The sequence below is a fragment of the Mya arenaria genome, chromosome 11 (assembly GCF_026914265.1).
Source record: "Mya arenaria isolate MELC-2E11 chromosome 11, ASM2691426v1".
Lineage (NCBI taxonomy): Eukaryota > Metazoa > Mollusca > Bivalvia > Myida > Myidae > Mya > Mya arenaria.
Window position 1 is genome coordinate 29,909,566 of NC_069132.1, and position 22,885 is coordinate 29,932,450.

Below are 22,885 nucleotides of genomic sequence, written 5' to 3' on the forward strand. Positions count from 1 at the left end.
CTGTTTTATGTTTGTTTATAAAGAACAGTGTGTGTATACCACGTGATAAATTGCGTCATAAATATTATGTCAATAGTCAATATTTTGCTTCGAAATGAGACTTTAAACACATATTACTTTACCATTTCTTCACTATTTTAAATGAAACAAAGCGCAGTCTACGCCGCTTACGAAACCCCACCTTCGGTCTTTTATCAGAGGTTGATTGAGATTTTAGTTTCTTAAAACACTTCGACAAACCTTTTCACAATACGACCGTCTGACGGAGCACTGTCAAAACATTATTTTGGAAACAGTTTTGTCGAAGTGTTTGATGAAACTAATCACCTTATCAAACTTCGGTGATAAAACAAAGGTGGGGCTCTTTAGACTGCCCTTTGTTTCATTTAAAATGGTGAAGTAAACGAAAAGTTATCTTTTTAAGTCTTCATTTTAAGCAAAAAGTTGCCTTCCGACGTAGCATATATGACGTAATTTATCACGTGGTATACAAACACTGAAGAAAAACAAATTACTCGAAGACATTATGACTTTTAAATCGATGAAGTCAAGCGTATTGTGTACATATATTGTTATCTATGTGAAGCATGATCTGCCGCGAACAAGTACGATTGGAAGACAAGTTCAGTTCTGCCAACTAAACTAACTCGGCTGTTTTTATTTTTTTTAATCTCATGCACTTTGAATGGTACCCCCCCCCCCCCTCCAAAAAAAATAAATAAATAAAAAAAAATACCACCACCACGAACCCACAACTGTACCTTTTTTAAGAAATAGTAAATGTTGTTTTTAAAGCGCGGAAAGCTGAAGAATAAGAAACTATGACTTAAAACTTACATTCCGTAGAGTTATCCTACTCGGACTGAGGAAAAACTGACATTTAGTCCAAACATGCATCAAATCCGATGTTTTCTTTTATGAATGCCATGGACTATGTTCATTCCGATTACTGTCATGTACATTTTCTGTGTTAATGGATTTCCGAATGGAAACAGTGTGCTTCAGGTATAGATGAACATCTAATAATATTTAAATGCGAACAAACTTTGATGTTCCAATTAACATCTTCACTGCAAACAAGAACATATAATGTATCAACGCTAGGCCTGCAGACCTTTATAAACGTATCCCTTCGGCAGATCGACATAACATTTTGCACTTTTGACAAATTAATGCGCGCATGGTTTATCAACCCCAGCGCTGTTGGAACAGCAGTCAGGTCAACGACATTTATAACCGTATCCCGGAATTTCCCATCGGCAGGTCAACATAACATTTTAAACTTATGACAAATTAATGCGCGTATGGGCGTATCACCCCCAGCGCCGTTGGAACAGCAGTCAGTTGAACGACCTTATTTACATTTACATTTACATCTCAATTACCTAGTTACCAATAGCTTCAGTAGCTACGGACTGCGTTTTTCATAATAAGTACATGTAGCTAAATTGCTAAAATTAGCGCTGTAAGGATTATTCATAATATGTTATGCGGTTAATATAGTGCGAATACAATGCGTTTTTGCGTAATTACGAAATTAAACTCATAGAAAACGCAATTATTCTAATATCGACGAGTTTCGAAACAATATAAAACGCAGAATACGCATATAGATTCAAAATGAACGCGTACTGAATCAAAATAAATTCATGTATATATCTATGTTTAGATTTTGGCTACAGTCGCATTGCCAACTTTGGAGAAATACACTGAAGCGAAAGTGCTTATATAGTTATATAGGGAAAATATGGTTAAATAGTTCTCACGAAATAGTCTTTCAACAGATCAACTTACTTCCTACATATATGTTAGGATAATTCTTGCTCTTGAAGATGATGGTTTTGTTTTAATTGTATGATTTCTACATTTTTGCCCTTTTTAAGGGTTTTGTTGGTCACTCAAAGTTACATTGAATTAAGAAGGAGCTAAAATTTGTTTTGCTATTTAAAGTTATTTATAGACGTCCTACGATCAGAGGATTACGATGCCATTTTTTTACTCTCAAATGCGCTTTTCGAACAAATGGATTTTTAAAATTATTTTGGTATTTTTTGAACATTTATGTAACAATTGTAGAAAGTCGATGCCAAGAAATTGTGCATTCCACTGTACGATAATGGTTTTATGATGTATTGAAAGATGATAATTTTCATATCTACATCGAGCCAACATGTTCATTATTAATGATTAAGTTCTAATTCTTAATTGTAAACATTTTGGTCTACCATTTTTCACTCAACCTAACATGTTTATAAATATACCGCTAATATGATTAATTTGATTTGGCAAGAAATGTGTTCCGTGAAATTTTGTCAGCATGTTTTATTAACGAGTGCACTAGGTGTTTATAACGTGTCAACATGTCAATAAATCGTAGTGTTACGGAATAAACAGGGTATATTTATTTTAAAAATACATGACTATACTCATTAAACGTAGCAGGACGAAATTCTTTCAACGCTTTAAGCGCTTTGATTTGTTGAATAAGTAGCATTTATATCTTCAGAGAGGAGAAGCAGTGTTGTTTGTCATGCGTTCTAATACTTATAGCAGAACAGTTGAGTTAACATTCTAACAAATAGTGGTACAAGTTAAAAGAGAAATATATTTAAAAAAGATAAACGCGATTCATTTGTAAACACGGTCTTGAAGAGTGTATTAGAAAGTAGTATGACCTTAACATACTGTAACCGGCGTTGTTTTGTTTCATTCATTATTGTGAAGAAATAGTAAAGTTATCTTTGTTTAAAGTCTTCGTTCGAAGTCAAATATTGCCTTCCTACATAGCATTTATGACGCAATTTATCGCGTGGTGTGCACACACGTCACATCACTGGGAAATTACGCGAGGCTCGCAAGGGGTTATAATACTAAATAGACGATAAACAGCTGAAAACATATAATGCTTAATAATTTAATAGTTTGCACTTAAATGAACCATTTGGCGTGTTTTCACAAAAAAGGGTTATTCTATAAGGGAAGCAATTAGAAGTAAGTACCCAGAACAATAAATTCAAAGCTTCATCTTCTTAGTGCCTCACGTGGGCTCACCGACTTATATATAACCCAATCAAAACGCTACATTTGCTTTTGTTTGTTCGACATTATTCAATAAATACAATGTTTGAATGGCCTACAACCAAGGTTATTTGTTCAACACCTAGGTCAAAACTGAGGTTAAATACTTACCGCCGAAAAAAAACATGCAAAAAAGGTCATTTACAAGTAAAATAACGTTTTATTTGCATTTTCATTGCTTCACCTCTTGCCTAATGCGTATTTGTTGCCATGAAGCTATTTTCTTCTGATTACTATTCACAACATGAGTTAACCTACCTACAAGGTGTTGGAACTTATAATAGATTCGGTACGAAATTTTTACTATATAATAAAATTATTTAAATGCATTCATTTTCATAATTTATACTGTGCAAAGGTGACGTCGCAATGCTCGTCTGCACATAAGATTACAGATTTCGGGATATCTATGTGTCGAAATGACATAGATAATTCCTTTGGCAATGATAAAAATGCAGAAAGTAATCCCTATTTATGTAATGGTGCTAAAACGCATATAAAGCATTGCTTTAGGTATTTTTCTTGCAAAACTTCGTGGATTAAAAATGCAAAAAATACTCGTTTTGAATATTAAAATCAAATGTTCTGCGCAAGTCTTACATCAATAAAATTGGACTAGTATGACCTTATTAGCATATCGCAAAGTACGTTCGTCCTATTTTTACTTCAGTGAAATACGGCCATATTTTACTCTGCTGACGTCATGTTATAACAAGTATTATTGCGCGATGTTATAAGATGACGTCATGAGGCAAAATAGTGCGTCCTTAAAATAATATTTATTATTTAATCATGTTTTAAATCATGTGATATGTTATAGTTAGATGACATGAATTGAAATCTTAATGATTTAGAAGGGGTGGGGGGAGAGAGAGAGAGTTAGCAAAGCGAACGAACCATTTCTAAATCATTGAGATTCTAATTAGAATACAACCTCAGTGGCTGACTCATTGTCAACGCAAAATCTGACGCAGGGATTGTGTACAGGCTGAGTGGCAGTGGCGGACCTTTAAACACCCGCGAAAGTTGAAATGCATAAAGATTAAGATTGTTTGTATCCTAACAACCAGTTTTGTATAAAATAACAGATATATTAGTTCTGCGTTTTGATCCGGAATGTCGTACTCGAGACGAATACAAACAGTAACCCTTTAGTATATTACATATCATTTGTTCGAAAACACAGACGGACAATAAGCAAAACTTATTACAGTATCCTTTCTTCTGTTAAATAGCGAGTTAAGATGGCGGTAACGGTCAATAATGGAGAACAAATTGAATACAAAATAAGTTATTAACCAACGGTATTTTTTCTAGTATATAAACAAAATAAAGTATAAATAAACCTTGTTAATGTTTTACAAACTGCATGTTTATCTTAACACTGTCCATTTACATACACAGGGGCGGTTCCAGGATTGGACGGTAGAGGGGGCTTAAGAGTTTGACGTGCGCCCCTTCATTCGAACCGAAATTTATTTGGTTTAAAATGTTGGCAGAGGGTTTGGGTACTCCCTTAAGAAATTTTAACAATTTTTAGTCTAAATTTGTACATTTTAGGCGTAGTTTAAGTTTTATTCTCCTATATTGAAATAAAAAGTAATCAAACTTTTTAGGGGGTAGGGGTGCGCGCCGCGTGCTCTTATTTTGAAAATAATTATTTTATCATTATTTTTACTGTATGATGTCGAAATTGCAGAAAAAAAATACAGTTATAGCATAAGAAAATACTTTTATGGGGTACAAAACCACGCCGGTAAAGTCAAGAAAAAATATAAAACAGCCGGCCAACGGTACTTTATAAATAGATTGGATATGTTGACTGCTTAACGAAACATTGATAACATCACGTGATAATGTCAATCAACCAATCACGCAACACCACAGCCGTAATTAATTTTCAATCGCGTTATTAACGCTAATGAAAATTGTGGTCTTCATAGACGATATTAAATTTTGAACAAATTTTAACCTCCTTATGATTTGCCACACTTTTTTTCGTTATTAAAAAGGAGTGCATTTTACAAACCATGAGCGAGCTACTTTGACGACTAAGATCGATTAGATAATTATTGACACGGATCCCAGTTTCCCACTACAGTAATGATGATAGTCTCTACATGTGATAGGTTTGTTTGGTGCTGTTTTTTAAACGATAATGAAATACATTCAAGTTATTGCAATATAAAGTAAACATTTATTTAAAAACATTCAAAACAGTAAACTTAAAAAGAAAAAAAAACATGTTCTACCACCAAGACCATTTAAAGGCACGCTTGAATTGGATTCGAAGCACTGATATATATTTATTTATGTATTCAATTCAGTTAAAACATAATATGTACAAAACAGGATATATGCGGCCATTCTATTATAGAATTACAATAGACAATAAAACTTTGACACAGTGTACATACAACATTTCATTTCATTTCACAGTGTGCAAACTGCTTCAAACATCGCATTAAAATATATTATATATCATTGTAAATTCAAGCTGAACTCTCACAAATTGAACGTTTTGACAACTTTTTTTATTTTTTTTGTCTTGGAACGAGCCATTTTTTTGGCAAATGCATGTAAACCAGTTAAATAAGACTGCTTACAAAAATTAGATCGCAGATTTCGATATTTGAGTTAAAGATGTTTTATGCATTTTTCTTTAACCGTTAGTAACGGTTTAAACATTTTCGAACGGAAATAGGAAAATCTGCGATCTGATCTTTTGTCAGCAATCTTATATCATTGGTTTGCAGATATTTACTCAAAAATTTGCTCTTTCCATGACAAAAAATAAAAAAAGATTGAGCATCAAAAACGTTATTTCACGAGTCATGTAATAACATTTGGTGTTCACGGGGTGGAATACGTTATTTCACGAGTCATGTAATAACATTTGGTGTTCACGGGGTGGAATACGTTATTTCACGAGTCATGTAATAACATTTGGTGTTCACGGGGTGGAATACGTTATTTCACGAGTCATGTAATAACATTTGGTGTTCACGGGGTGGAATATATTCTGATCTTACACTAAAATAAACTTTTATTTTCAGTATATGCCTGAAAATGATATAAGATGTGAATTAGTTTTGAACAATGTTTGAAACAGTGAAGTATCCTATAAATCACCGGCAAGCTTTTATTGTAACTTGTTTTCATTATATCTGACCAATACTCCCAACTATGATTGGTTCACTTTTATCAAATTTACTATCGGCGCATGAAAAAAAATCATTTTTTCATGGATAAAGCTGTATTTTGCTTCATCAAACATTTTTACGAGTAAAACCTTGATTTCAGTGTCTAAATCTTTATTTACGTTTTATCTTATTTGGCTATATACATATAAGAGAGTTAATAAGAAGATAAAATAAATTATTGTATCATGATATTATGCTGAAATCTAAGGGCTTTTACAGGTGGATATTTAATAATTCAAAATTGTAACGAGCAAGGAAACACAAGTAATATATTCTGTAGTAGTATATCTTAAATTAATTCGTCTGTACCGGGTTGGAATAGCCATAGTCCGAATCCTAAAGTGTTTGAGACATTTTATGTGCTCTAAAAATCGTCGCTGCTTAATCAGTTTAGAAAAAATGTAATGATTATATGATACAAAATTTAAAGTCGGCTTTATAGAAATATAGAAAAACATGTATATTAATTTCTTGGTTTGCGTCTCGATAACACCATTCTATGTAATAATTATTAATATTTGTTTATTATTCTTAAGTGTTCTATTGTGAAATATGAATCAGATATGTCAACATGATTGTCAATTATGGTATTTCACCCCACATGTTTATCATTTTAATAATACAGGCATAAGATAGATTTAGAAAGCATTGATGCATACTTCTCAATTCTGTAAATGTGTACTTTAAATGTATGAAGGATTACTTCTTGATGTGTCATTCTTACAATTTGAAATATCAACTATCGTGATTATTTTTCTACTTGCTATGTTATGTGTTTTTAACTTATTTTGTTATCAAAACTGGTTAAAACAAACTAAGCTTCCAATATAACAAGCGCCACACAAATACATTGAAATGCTTGAAGACAAAACCTTACAGACGAAATATATTTAAATTAACAAAAATGATCACCTTGAAATAAAATAAAAAGATATTAACATATATTTCATATTTATTCTGATTTTTTTTTTTAAATTTATTTCGTGGTTAGATAGACAAGTGATTATGCAGATCTGAACATATCACTGAAGTATCATCTTGTTTCTAACCCCAGGATAATGAACATTTCATATGTTTAAAGATGCACTCTTACTCCCAAATAAGATTACCACAATTACTTATATTGTTTTAATATTCCAAAAGGGATGAAGAAATGTCAAAAACAATGGTTCTAATAAAGGATACCGTGTTTAATTTGAAAGAAATGAGCATAAAACACGGTATTTTCTACATAATGAGACTATAGTAGACCACAGTCAATCTTTTAGCATTCACCAATCATTTAATATTTTTGGCGCTTTCTGCTATATTTTTTATCAGTAATTAATATTTTCCATATATGCATTTTTTAGTAAGAAGTTAAAGGTTTATCAGTCAAAATGTATGTTTGTTATACAGGTATATGTATTGATTTTAATAAGAGTATCACTTTAAAATATTGAGAGCAGAAATGTTGATTTGAAATAATGAATATTCTCAAAATAAATTGGTGACTGCAATTATGTTGATTTTAGAAGAATTTGTTTTATTTTGACAATTTTAAAATATATCGAGATGAGTTTTGTGTAAATATGTATCTCAAATAAAGTTATGTCATTGACCGTCGAAGCCACATTTATTAATCACATACAGCTTTAAATAGCAGGGCCGAGAAAAAATAATTAATTTAACATCAATCATAGATCAAGGCAATATCTGGAATCGTTCTAAGGTGAATAATCTAACTATAATAAAACCGTTTATTGCAATAAGCTATAAAACTGCCAAATTCTTATCCGTTTTCGTATACGCCCGATCGGTTAACCATGCATATGAAATACATGCATAAAACATTTTACACGAGGAATAAAATATTGAAAAATATATAAAAAACACGTATGAAAAAAAATCAAACTATTTCGACAAGAGTAAATAATATGCCCTTAACAACTTATATACAAATAAAATCTCGAAGCATATAGCAAATAATAAGTGGGATGAAACCTTTAAACAAAAAGGTTCATTTCAGATATGTGTCGACAAAGAAATCAGATCATTGTGAAAGTTCTTACCTGATGTCCAGAAATTGTCCTCCAACCGCAAAGGTTGGGCTGTGAATCTGTGGTCGGAAAAAATCCCAGTGAAAATAGGTCTGGTCGTTCATTCTTGACCCAACTGTAGATTCTATACGTTTTACAAAACTAGTATATGCGTCGTAGTATTCACGTCAGTTCGTCTGACCATTGCCGAACACCGCTAGAACTACGTTGGTATTTTTGCAGACGGTTTCCATGGCATGTATTGAAGTAAGATTCCTACTGCCAAATGTTAACACTAAAAGATATAAATCGTCGATTTTGGCAAGTCTTGTTAAACTTAATTACCAGACAACTATTTGTGCAATAGTGTCAAACGCTTCTTTAAGATAAGATAAACGTCGTTAACTTGTAATACAATTCCTAGGAAACAGAAACAACTTCTTGATGCTCGGTTTAACATCGGTTCTAAATGTTCACGAGTTTTACACGAGCGATTTGCGCTGAATTCCAAATCAGTCGATCATATTATCTGCTTTACGTGACCTAAGAATTGTTCCATTTCATCTGCCCGCCTTTTCCCAATAACGAACCAATCCGGAGGTCCATCAAATAGGAAGTTCTTGCCTATCCAAATCAAGAACCAGTGATTTATGGAGCAGAAAGGAGAAAAGCGACGTGCATTGGTATGCCAAATAAACGAAACATTGATTTAGTGCAAGCTGGAGTATTTGAGGCGTTTAAAATCCAGAACTGGCTTCTAGTACTAGACCGCCGCGTATGATTACAGAGCAACGTTCAAACATTACTCACAAATTAAAAGAGTAGCGCTTTCACATGCATTAAGAAAAAGTTAGTATAAAACTACGGCATTGCTTTTGTGGATTTGAATATATTTTGCGTGACATATGTATATCGACAGTTATAGATACGTTGCGTTGGTGCTTCTGTTTATTAAATTCCCATTCATTTATATTTTTAATCTCAAATTGGAGCGTAAAAACTGCATGAAAAGATGTGCGGACCATTTTCAATGATCGATTTTATTTTTAAAAATGAATTTAAAAGTTATATTAAAAGATTGGCGGATGCTCATTTAAAGCGTTCAGACAAGATGCACACATTCTCTATTGAAGATGCAATGAATTAGCATTGGTGTATGGTGGAAAGATTAATTCACTTTAAAGTCTTCAATTTAAAGTATCCTATAAATCATTTTTTCACTCCGAATGTACGAACTCATAGATAGCTTTAGCGCAAGTCTTTACATCTTTACATCCACAATGCCTACTAGATAGTATATACTTTAAACTGTAGTTTTATAGCTGCAGTCTTATTTGTTAAGTTAAATATATTGAGAAGCAGACCCAGCAGCGATTAAACCTAAAGTTGTAAAATGAATACATTATTTAAGCAATACGAAAGCAAACACAGGAGTGTTACTAGATCAGAACTGATGTGTAGGCTCGGTTTACTGGGGGTGGTGGTATGTGGTGGGCGGTCGGGGCTTGATGCCCAGGGTTGAAATTTCATATCTAGCTTTATTTAATCTTAAGGTCATACAGCATTTACCACTAGCGGGTCTAGGGGGGACATCTTGCAACCCCAAATCGTCCAATGTCACTTTTTTATCATAGGAGGATAAGAAATAAAATACGCCAAAAATGCACCGTTTCGGACCAGATTTGTTTTTAATTTTTTAAGGGGGAGTACCCAAAACCCCCATGCCAACACGTTAAACCAGATAAATTTCCAAAAGTACGCCCCTAAATATTACACTCCGTCTAATGTTAAATCCTGGATTCGCTCCTGTTTACTTCATTCAAAGCGTAGGTCAGATATCCGAGTATCGTTCTTCGATTAAATTAAGACTAATATTGAGTGCCAATGTAGATAATGATTTAATGCAGGGAGCGTTTAATCTCCCCCACCAGAACACACGCACGCACGCACGCACGCACGCACGCACGCACGCACACACACCTTATTTAAAAAAAAAATCATGTGCAGGTCTGGCCCCTATTGTGCTTATGTGGGGATACGCCAGTGACCACTTTGAACACTGTAAATACAACACAACTATGAAAATAAAATGTTCAATGAGGAAACATCCTAGTCATATTCATTTCCATAAATTATTTTCTTAAAAAGGCGCTTGATAGCTGACATCTCGTTGTTTGGTCAAAGAAATAAAACTGTTGTAAAATGTCATCAGAGGACACAATTATGTTTTTCGCCATGCAGTTAAAACGTAATTTCAAAAGGAAGATGTACCTATTAACAAATGATTTGTATTGTTTTAATCATGATTTATATCAATGCGCTTAAAGATTTAAGCTTTGATATGTCCCTTCAATGTTCGACAATTGTTGGGTCAATTATTAGAAATTATTAACAAATAAAAAAAATCATATTTCATATGCTATGGAAATAATTCGCATTGACGGATTTTTGCCTTCAGCAATTAGCGAACAGGAACAAAGAAGTAAACCAGTTGGTTGTTGTTGTTTTTCATTAATGTTTTATAATGCAGTTGCATCTACAGAAACAAGCTCGGAGGAAAAACATACTGAGATCTTGTTTAGGGACATAACTGATGGGGCAGGTGTGATTTTGAGCGCTTAAATGGTTTAAACACCCAGTGACCTTCACTGACCGTACCAAGAACATTTACAAATAGCGATATTTGATGGACGTGTATTGTTTGTTGTCTTGTGACGACGTATGTCTCTTGTCTATTGTTTGTTATCTTGTGACGTTGTGTGTCATGCATTTGTTGTTGAGTAACCTTGTTTGTCTCTTGTTTGGTGTTTGTTGTCGTGCGACGTTGTAAAGCACCAGTCAATTGTAACCCCCCCCTCCAGGTCCGGGGGTATACCGGGGACAGCTGTGGTAATGGGCCGTGTTTGTACCTTCCAAGTGACCCGCAGTGCCGGGCGAATGCGGTGGTTTTGTCTTCGCGCCAAAAATAGCGGGAAATGGGCCTAACCTAGGATCCCTGGGGTGCGGGGGCATTTAGCGGGTGTTTCACAAGCTGTTCGTCCCCGCAGATGACGGGGATTTTAAACGGGCTTGGCTGGACCGAAAGTCAAAGTCCCCGCTATTCGTCGGGGTGGGCATGGTTACATTTGACTGGAGCATAAGTCTCTTGGCTGATGTTTGTTGCCGTGTGAAGTTGCATGCCTCTTGAGTCGTGTTTGTTGTCGTGTGAAGTTGTAGTTAATTCTCTTGATTCGTGTTTGTTGCCTTGTGAAGTTGTATGTCTCTTGTTTGGTGTTTGTTGTCGTGTGACGTTTTATGTCTCTTATTTGGTGTTTGTTGTCGTTGGGGTTGCATGTCTGTTGTTTGGTGTTTGTTGTCGTGTGACATTTTATGTCTTTTGTTTGGTGTTTGTTGTCTTGTGACGTTGTATGTATCTTGTTTGGTGTTTGTTGTCTTTTGACGCTGAATGTCTCGTGTTGTCTTATGACGTTGTATGTCTCGTGTTGTAGTCTTGTGACGTTGTATGTCTCGTGTTGTCTTGTGACGTTGTATGTCTCGTGTTGTCTTGTGACGTTGTTTGTCTCGTGTTGTCTTGTGATATTGTTATTCACGTGTTGTCTTGTGACGTTGTTTGTCTCGTGTTGTCTTTTGACGTTGTATGTCTCGTGTTTGTTGTCTTTTGACGTTGTTAGTCTCGTGTTTGTTGTCTTGCGACGTTGTTTGTCTTGTGTTATGTTGTAATGTTGTATATCTCGTTTTTGTTGTCGTGTGACGTTGTTTTTTCGCGTGTTTGTTGTATGTCTCGTGTTGTCTTGTGACGTTGTTAGTCTCGTGTTTGTTGTCTTGTGACGTTGTATGTCTCGTGTCTGTTGTCTTGTGACGTTGTATGTCTCGTGATGTCTTGTGACGTTGCTTTTTCTCCAGTTTGTTGTATGTTGATGTTGTGTGTCTCGTGTTTGTTGTATGTTGTTTGTCTCGTGTTTGTTGTCTTGTGACGTTTGGAGTCTCGTGTTTGTTGTCTTAAGACGTTGTATGTATCTTGTTTGGTGTTTGTTGTCTCGTGACGTTGCATGTCTCGTGTTGTCTAGTGACGTTGCTTTTTCTCGTGTGTGTTGTCTGTTGATGTTGTTTATTTCGTGTTTGTTGTCTTGTGACGTTCGGAGTCTCGTGTTTGTTGTCTTGTGACGTTGTATGTATCCTGTTTGGTGTTTGTTGTCTTTTGACGCTGTATGTCTCGTATTGTCTTGTGACGTTGTATGTCTTCTGTTGTCTTGTGACGTTGTATGTCTCGTGTTGTCTTTTGACGTTGTATGTCTCGTGTTGTCTTGTGACGTTGTTAGTCACGTGTTGTCTTGTGACGTTGTTTGTCTCGTGTTGTCTTTTGACGTTGTATGTCTCGTGTTTGTTGTCTTTTGACGTTGTTTGTATCGCGTTTGTTGTCTTGTGACGTTGTATGTATCGTGTTGTCTGGTGACGTTGTTTTTCTCGTGTTTGTTGTCTGTTGATGTTATGTGTGTCTCGTGTTTGGTGCATGTTGTATGTCTCGTGTTTGTTGTCTGTTGATGTTGTGTGTCTCGTGTTTGTTGTCTTGTGACGTTTGGAGTCTCGTGTTTGTTGTCTTGTGACGTTGTATGCATCTTGTTTGGTGTTTGTTGACTTGTGACGTTGTGAGTCTCGTGTTTGTTGTCTTGTGACGTTGTATGTCTCGTGTTGTCTTTCGGCGTTGTATGTCTCGTGTTGTCTTGTGGCGTTGTGTGTGACGTTGTTAGTCTCGTGTTTGTTGTCTTGTGACGTTGTATGTCTTGTGTTGTCTTTTGACGTTGTATGTCTCGTGTGTCTTGTCTTGTGACGTTGTTAGTATTTGGTTGTTCTTGTCTTTTGTTGTATGTCTAGTGTTTCCTTTTGTCGTTGGGTGTCTCGTGTTTGTTGTTAATTGGGGCTTTAACCTCTAGCGGTCCTTTCAGTCAATAGACGCTTAAAGGCACTCGAGTGCTTTAGACTGGTCCACAAAATTACGTACTGAAATATCGTTATCAAAAAATGCTGGGATTAAATTTAATTTTGGGGTGTTCAGAACGAGTCCTCTTGTTTCAAGAACAAACACTTTTCGACACGGAGCATTTTCCCGCGCAGTTAATTTAAACTGCTTCAAGAAGCTTGTCAATTTCTATGTAATCAGGCGTTTAGATAAACTATCCCTCAGTACTTTTCTTAAGAATGTATAATTAATATGCATGGAACCATGCGTATTGTTATGAGTGTGAAGTAATGTTTTGCAACAATTGAAGGTTGCTAATTTGACATTCCAAATCAATTGGAACACCTCGGCCATTATCCAATTGACACCGAAAATAACACAAGGTTTATCTCGAAACTTGCCGGAGATGGCCTAGTTGTTGTTTGATGAGATGTTGTCTGGTTCCCGGCGTACTGATATTCCATACAGAAACTAAAGTGTTAGGGAAAGGAACGCCAGACTAGATAGGATGATGACATAACTTTGTTTTGTTTCACACTGTGGGCGTTGACATGTTTGCACTTATTTGTACTGTTTCTTTTCAATGGGAGACCGTTGTTTTTATTACTACATATTGCTCTATATACAGCTGGCGTTAAGTTATGCGCAGGCTTCGTTCACAATAGTATTTCTGGTCCTTCGGGATAATACACCAGTCAATTGTAACCACGCCCCCCCCCCCAGGTCCGGGGAATAGCGGGGACTTTGACTTATGGTCCAGCCAATCCCGGCTAAATTCCTCGCCCTGCGGGAATGAACTGATGGTAAAATCCCCGCCAATTGCCCCGCACCCAAGGGATCTTAGGTTAGGCCCAATCCCCGCTATATTTTGCGCGAAGACAAAACCACCGCATTCCCCGGCACTGCGGGGCCACCTGAAAGGTAAAAACACGGCCCATTTCCCCGGCTATCCCCGGTATACCCCCGGACCTGGGGGGGGGGGGGGGCGTGGTTACAATTGACTGGTGCATAAGTGAATATATCTTAATAGAGTTTTTTTTGTTAAATAGAATAATATAAACTGCATAAGCAAACAATTACAGATGGTGAAAGAAATGTGGACATAACTATATAATGTATATTATTAAATATTAACCAAATCATCATCACTGCCCTTAACATTTGGCGGGTGCTACTGATTTTTTGAAAGTGATGCCCTAACCGCCTATCAATAGTTTCACTAAATCGAGACCGTTCTTGTTATTCATTGCATGTGTGTCGATACCAAAGATATCTCTTAGAGTGTGAACCTTTCCTTTGCATTAAGAAAAGATAAACATGTGAAAATAGTTGACCTGTAATAATGAAAAGGGAAGGTTGGAGGAAAAGAAGGTGGTTGAGGTGAAATAGAGGAGGGTGATGAACAGAGGAGGGTGAGGAGAAAGATGAGGAGAGGTGAGGAAAGGAGGTAAACGAAAATGAGGAGGAGGCGTGGAAGACAAACGAAGGAGGACAAGTATAGTAGAAGACCACGGAAAAAGAAAAGGAGGAGGCTGATGAAAGGAGAAATAGGAGGAGAGACGTGGTCGAGGAGGGGGTCAGTAAGAGGTCGAGAAGGGGGAGTTCAGTTGGTAGTTCGATGAGGAGAGAACGAGATGAAGCAGTTGAGGGGGATGAGGAGGAAAAGAAAAACAGGAGTAGGGGGAGAGTGGGAGGAGGGGCAGGAGTTGAGGAGATGGAGAGGGGGAGAGGATAATTAAGAGGAGGTGAGTTGTAGGAGGAGAGGACGAGGAGGAAATGGGGAATTAGAGGAAGCGGAAGAAAACAGTAGACAAAGAGGAGAGGAGATGGATAAAGGCGTTGAAGAAGAAAAGAGAGATGTGGATAGGAGAGTTGGAGAGGAAGGAGCGAGGAATCGGTTGGAGCAGGTTCGGAATAGCATAGAAAAGAGAGGAGAGGGGGACGGAAAACAGGAGAAGGATTAGAACAACAATATAATAGTTAGCTGAAACAGGAATTCATAATAACATAATATATCTGCGAAACTGTCACAGAAAGTAACTTGGAAGTGATATAAGTATTTCAATAGTGGGCCTTAAAATCAACTCGTTTAATAAATGAACAAAAATGGTAAATTCTGCATACACAAGTCGGGACATTTACATTAAAACATCATTTCCCAGAAATGTCATTTATCGTTCAATTTACATAATAGCAAATATAAATACTTTCAACTTTCAAAAAGTAGACAGTAATAACTATAACATAGCAATATGATCAGTCAAATTGATTGAGCAGCATTTAATAACAATACAGCATTAACATTTAAGATTGTATGTCAGTATGGTCTGTTTCTCAGACAAAGTAATTCTTAATTATGTAATTATAAAGACGCAAAAAATAAGCTTATTTTACCACTTACTATTGATATATTTTGAACGGCGGTGAAATGATTAGGAAGAAAAGCGGTCAAATGTGTTCAGGTAGAAAGGCGGCCAAATGATTAGGTAGAAGACAGTGAAATTATAAGGTAGTACGGCGGTGAAATAATAGGGCAGGAAGGTGGTCAAATGATTGGTTAAAAGGCGGTGAAATAATAAGGTAGAATGGTGGTGATATGATTATGGTTGGAAGACGGTGAAATTATAAGGTAGGAAGGTGGTGAAATGATTAGGTAGAAAGGCGGTGAAATTATAAGGTAGAAAGGCGGTGAAATTATAAGGTGGGAAGGCGGTGGAATTATGAGGCAGAAAGGCTGTGAAATTATAATATAGAAAGGCGGTCAAATTATAAGGCAGAAAGGCGGTGTAATTATAAGGTAGAAAGGCGGTCAAATTTTAAGGAAGGAAGACGGTGAAATTATAAGGTAAAAATTCGGTGAAATGATTAGGTAGAAAGGCGGTGAAATTATAAGGTAGAAAGGCGGTGAAATTATAAGGTAGAATGGTGGTGAAATGATTAGGTAGAATGGTGGTGAAATGATTATGGTTGGAAGACGGTGAAATTATAAGGTAGGAAGGCGGTGAAATGATTGGGTAGAAAGGCGGTGAAATGATTAGGTATGAAGGCGGTGAAATTATAAGGTAGAAAGGCGGTGTGATTATAAGGTAGAAGGGCGGTCAAATTATAAGGCAGAAAGGCGGTGAAATTATAGGTAGGAAGGCTGTCAAATTATGAGGCAGAAAGGCTGTCAAATTATAAAGCAGAAAGGCGGTGAAATTATAAGGTAGAAAGGCGGTCATATTTTAAGGAAGGAAGGCGGTGAAATAATAAGGTAGGAAGACAGTCGAATTATAACTAAAGGTAGTGTAAGGTAGGAAGGCGGTGAAATAAAATGGCAAGAGGCGGGCAAATTATAAGGTAGGAAGGCGGTCAAATGATAATATCGGAAGGCGGTCAAATTATGAGGCAGAAAGGCGGTCAAATTATAAAGCAGAAATGCGGTGAAATTAAAAGGTAGAAGGGCGGTGAAATTATAGGTAGGAAGGCGGTCAAATTATGAGGCAGAAAGGCTTTCAAATTATAAGATAGAAAGGCGGTCAAATTATAAAGCAGAAAGGCGGTGAAATTATAAGGTAGGAAGGCGGCCAAGTTATGAGGTAGGAAGGCGGTGAAATTATATGGTAGAAAGGCGGTGAAATAATAAGGAAGGAAGACAGTCGAATTATAACTAAAGGTAGTTTAAGGTAGGAAGGCGGTGAAATAAAATGGCAAGAAGCGGGCAAATTATAAGGTAGGAAGGCGGTCAAATGATATTATCGGAAGGCGGTCAAATTATGAGGCAGAAAGGCGGTCAAATTATAAAGCAGAAAGGCGGTGAAATTATAAGGTAGAAGGGCGGTGAAATTATAAGGTGGGAAGGCGGTGGAATTATGAGGCAGAAAGGCTGTGAAATTATAAGATAGAAAGGCGGTCAAATTATAAAGCAGAAAGGCGGTGAAATTATAAGGTAGGAAGGCGGCCAAGTTATGAGGTAGGAAGGCGGTGAAATTATAAGGTAGAAAGGCGGTCAAATTATAAGGTAGGAATGCGGTGAAATTATGAGGCAGAAAGGCGGTGAAATTATAAGATAGAAAGGCGGTCAAATTATAAAGCAGAAAGGCGGTGAAATTATAAGGTAGAAAGGCGGTCATATTTTAAGGAAGGAAGGCGGTGAAATTATATTGTTGAAAGGCGGTGAAATAATAAGGAAGGAAGACAGTCGAATTATAACTAAAGGTAGTATAAGGTAGGAAGGCGGTGAAATAAAATGGTAAAAAGCGGGCAAATTATAAGGTAGGAAGGCGGTCAAATGATAATATCGGAAGGCGGTCAAATTATGAGGCAGAAAGGCGGTCAAATTATAAAGCAGAAAGGCGGTGAAATTATAAAGTAGAAAGGCGGTGAAATTATAAGGTAGAAAGGCGGTGAAATTATATGGTAGAAAGGCGGTGAAATTATATGGTAGAAAGGCGGTGAAATAATAAGGTAGGAAGGCTGTCAAATTATAACTTAAGGGAGTATAAGGTAGGAAGGCGGTGAAATAAAAAGGTAGAAAGACGGTCAAATTTAAAGGTAGGAAGGCGGTGAAATTATAAGGTCGGAAGGCGGTAGGAAGGCGGTCAAGTTATAAGGTAGGAAGGCGGTGAAATAATAAGGTAGGAAGTTGGTGAAATTATATGGTAGGAAGGCGGTGAAATAATAAGGTTGGAAGGCGGTCAAATAATAAGGTAGGAAGGCGGTGAAATTATAAGGTAGGAATGCGGTCAAGTTATAAGGTAGGAAGGCGAGGAAATTATAAGGTGACGAAGGCGGTGAAATTATAAGGTTGGAAGGCGGAAAAATTATAAGGTAGGAAGGCGGTCAAGTTATAAGGTAGGAAGGCGGTGAAATAATAAGGTAGGAAGGCGGGGAAATGATAAGGTAGAAAGGCGGTGAAACTATAAGGTAGGAAGGCGGCCAAGTTATGAGGTAGGAAGGCGGTGAAATTATAAGGTAGGAAGGCGGGGAAATGATAAGGTAGGAAGGCTGTGAAATTATATTGTAGAAAGGCGGTCAAATGATAAGGTAGGAAGGCTGTGAAATTATAAGGTAGGAAGGCGGGGAAATGATAAGGTAGGAAGGCTGTGAAATGATAAGGTAGGAAGGCGGTGAAATTATAAGGTAGGAAGGCTGTGAAATGATAAGGTAGGAAGGCGGTGAAATGATAAGGTAGGAAGGCTGTGAAATGATAAGGTAGGAAGGCGGTGAAATTATAAGGTAGGAAGGCTGTGAAATGATAAGGTAGGAAGGCGGTGAAATTATAAGGTAGGAAGGCTGTGAAATTATAAGGTAGGAAGGCTGTGAAATGATAAGGTAGGAAGGCGGTCAAATGATAAGGTAGGAAGGCTGTGAAATTATAAGGTAGGAAGGCGGGGAAATGATAAGGTAGGAAGGCTGTGAAATGATAAGGTAGGAAGGCGGTGAAATGATAAGGTAGGAAGGCTGTGAAATGATAAGGTAGGAAGGCTGTGAAATGATAAGGTAGGAAGGCTGTGAAATGATAAGGTAGGAAGGCGGTGAAATTATAAGGTAGGAAGGCTGTGAAATGATAAGGTAGGAAGGCGGTGAAATTATAAGGTAGGAAGGCGGTCAAATGATAAGGTAGGAAGGCTGTGAAATTATATTGTAGAAAGGCGGTGAAATAATTAGGTAGGAAGGCGTTGAAATTATTAGGTAGAATGGCGGTCAAGTTATATGGGATGAAGGCGGTCGGTGAAATGAATAGATTGAAAGGCGGTTATAAGGAAAGGTAGAAAAGCGGTGAAATTATAAGGTAGGAAGGCGGTGAAATTATAAGGTAGGAAGGCGGTGAAATTATAAGGTAGGAAGGCGGTGAAATAATTAGGTAGGAAGGCGTTGAAATTATTAGGTAGAATGGCGGTCAAGTTATATGGGATGAAGGCGGTCGGTGAAATGAATAGATTGAAAGGCGGTTATAAGGAAAGGTAGAAAAGCGGTGAAATTATAAAGTAGGAAGGCGGTGAAATTATAAGGTAGGAAGGCGGTGAAATTATAAGGTAGGAAGGCGGTGAAATAATTAGGTAGGAAGGCGTTGAAATTATTAGGTAGAATGGCGGTCAAGTTATATGGGATGAAGGCGGTCGGTGAAATGAATAGATTGAAAGGCGGTTATAAGGAAAGGTAGAAAAGCGGTGAAATTATAAGGTAGGAAGGCGGTGAAATTATAAGGTAGGAAGGCGGTGAAATTATAAGGTAGGAAGGCGGCCAAGTTATAAGGTAGGAAGGCGGTGAAATTATAAGGTAGGAAGGCGGCCAAGTAATAAGGTAGGAAGGCGGTGAAATTATAAGGTAGGAATGCGGCCAGGTTATAAGGTAGGAAGGTGGTGAAATTATAAAGTAGTATAAGGTAATTATTATAACTTTTATCATGCTTTTATTATTATTATTATTATTATTATTATTATTATTATTATTATTATTATTATTATTATATTTTATTATCTTTTTATTTCTTTTTATTATTACATATTAATACCAAATTTATCAAACAGCAATGTCATCAACAAAATCTGTGAAGAATATGGTTCTCTTGCTTACCACCATTTTGGTCAATCATATATGTCACAGTTTGAAACTGTGAAGAATAGGATCCTATTTTTCCCAGACCTGTGAAGAATATGATATGGGAATAATAAGGTCCTACAGAGCATGATGGACCAAATATGCTCAAACCTAGTCTGGATCATTTCCCTTATCACTATGTACTATTGGAATTAGTAGGCAGGGAAACAGACTCGGTAAAACCATGCAACTGGTATTGGAAATATTTCTAAGAGCAGATAATAGCAATAAAACGTAACTCAAATAATATTTAAATAGAAGCTCGTTTTACTATAGGAGGCTGGTTACAATTATTCAAATGAATCGAAAATGAGGGCCTTTTTATAAGAATAGTATCTAGAGTTTAGAAAAAAAAAGATCATTGATACTCTATTAACATTTTCCTTTAACTTTATATCGAAGTTCCCTTTCACTTGGATTTAACGGATTTGTTTTTTTTTTTACATTTTATTCCATCAATCATTGATACATTCGAGCCAGATTATATTTGCAAAAAACAGGTGAAGGATTGTGAGAAGTGAAACTGTGGCTAAACCTACTTCATTTGCACAAGCGTGTTGAAGGTCAATGCGTTCATCAATTAGTTCTGCAATGTCCGGGGTGGTATTGTTAAGATATCTGGTCGACTATAGTGCGACTTCCTCTCCTTTTCTAAACCTACTTCATTTGCACAAGCGTGTTGAAGGTCAAGGGGTTCTACAATTAGTTCTGCAGTGTCCGGGTTGGTATTGTTAAGATTTCTGACCGACGATAGGGCGACTTCCTCTCCTTTTCTAAACATACTTCATTTGCACAAGGGTGTTGAAGGTCAATGCGTTCTTCAATTAGTTCTGCAATGTCCGGGGTGGTATTGTTAAGATATCTGATCGACGATAGTGCGACTTCCTCTCCTTTTCTAAACTTACTTCATTTGCACAATCGTGTTGAAGGTCAAGGCGTTCATCAATTAGTTCTGCAATGTCCGGGTTGGTATTGTTAAGATATCTGATCGACGATAGGGCGAGTTCCTCTCCTTTTCTAAACTTACTTCATTTGCACAATCGTGTTGAAGGTCAATGCGTTCATCAATTAGTTCTGCAATGTCCGGGGTGGTATTGTTAAGATATCTGATCGACTATAGTGCGACTTCCTCTCCTTTTCTAAACTTACTTCATTTGCACAATCGTGTTGACGGTCAAGGCGTTCATCAATTAGTTCTGCAGCGTCCGGGTTGGTATTGTTAAGATATCTGATCGACTATAGGGCGAGTTCCTCTCCTTTTCTAAACTTACTTCATTTGCACAATCGTGTTGAAGGTCAATGCGTTCATCAATTAGTTCTGCAATGTCCGGGGTGGTATTGTTAAGATATCTGATCGACTATAGTGCGACTTCCTCTCCTTTTCTAAACTTACTTCATTTGCACAAGCGTGTTGAAGGTCAATGCGTTCATCAATTAGTTCTGCAATGTCCGGGGTGGTATAGTTAAGATATCTGGTCGACTATAGTGCGACTTCCTCTCCTTTTCTAAACTTACTTCATTAGCACAATCGTGTTGAAGGTCAAGGCGTTCATCAGTTAGTTCTGCAGCGTCCGGGTTGGTATTGTTAAGATATCTGATCGACTATAGGGTGAGTTCCTCTCCTTTTCTAAACTTACTTCATTTGCACAATCGTGTTGAAGGTCAATGCGTTCATCAATTAGTTCTGCAATGTCCGGGGTGGTATAGTTAAGGTATCTGGTCGATTATAGTGCGACTTCCTCATCTTTTCTAAACTTACTTCATTAGCACAAGCGTGTTGAAGGTCAAGGCGTTCATCAATTAGTTCTGCAGTGTCCGGAATGAGATTGTTAAGATTTCTGATCGATTAAATGGTTACTTTCCGCATTTGCTTCAAAAATGGAAAATAACAAAAACATTTTTTAAATAATATCGACATACATTTTCATGCTTGATGGAAACAATACCTTAATAACATAATAAATGTAACAATCATTTGTTTATGTGGGTATTCATTAAAAATCCAGATTACTTAGTATGAAATATGTTTAAACTGCTTATAGCCAGAAATATGGTCTTATTCATTAGTGGATGATCTATTAGTATCAAGATGCCATTTCAGTTGCATTTAAGTTAATTAACAACTATACTCGTTTAGCTTAAACATTCTTAATCTGTTTTGATTTTTTACATTGGCTGACTTTGAAAAGTGATTGATGCAGTTCTTAGTTCTGTGATCTATCACACTGACTTGTGTCAGAAATTGTATAAATCAATTTAATGTTAGCTACAAAATTATGAATGCTTAAACTGCTTTGACAAATAGAGAAATAAGCCTCTTTACAATTTTATTAATATCTTATGTACTTCTTTGATAACAGGTTTCCGACGTATTGTGCAGTTTCATAAAGAAAGCTTTGAAAGATAACGCCAAATCACATTAATAGTATTTCGCATAATTTATATCCTGTTAAGTGTTTCGAAATACATTTATTAAAATAAAACTCACTAGAAATACTTTTAAAACTAATAATGAATTGTTTAGAAAAAACATGACGACAAAATATGAATTAAACATATAAAATAGTTTGATAAATTTCTTTTCCAAAATTTAAGGCAATAGAGCAGCTTAATTAAGCCAGCAATTGAAAACGATGGCGGTGCGATCTAAAAGTAGACTCGCATAATTGCACATTAAACTACACTGAGATCGATATAGCAACAATAATCACAACCTAATTTTAAATTGTTACGTGAACCTTTTTATTCCTATGACGGAGTATTTATTAATAATATGCACCAATATGCACCATTTCAGACTAAAAACAACGTCAAATCGTAAGCGTAATCTCCATTTTCTGTCAAACATGTTACCTAGACATACTTTGCTCATGTTGCAAAATCATGCTGTTTGTGTTTATCGGTTTCCCATGGTGCTTCTCTTATGTACGTGAAGTTAGCGGCCTAGCGGCGTGAAGTTAGCGGCCTAGCGGCGTGAAGCTAGTGGCCTTGCGGCCTAGCAGCGTGAAGTTAGCGGCCTAGCGGCCTAATATGGTATCTTATCAACT

General features: G+C 36.5%; 1 protein-coding gene across 2 annotated transcripts in view; it reads right to left on the bottom strand.

Moving 5' to 3' along the window:
• LOC128209806 (protein trachealess-like) overlaps nt 1-9,006 on the bottom strand; it is a 75,247-nt gene extending 66,241 nt beyond the window's left edge. Inside the window, exon 1 of one of the 2 annotated variants that reach the window (XM_052914024.1) lies at nt 8,333-9,006. In XM_052914024.1, coding sequence (XP_052769984.1) covers nt 8,333-8,424 — 92 coding nt within the window. In that variant the 5' untranslated portion in view covers nt 8,425-9,006. The remainder of the gene's footprint in view (nt 1-8,332) is intronic. The other variant, XM_052914023.1, reaches the window with a different exon arrangement.
• Between the last annotated feature and the right edge of the window lie 13,879 nt (nt 9,007-22,885).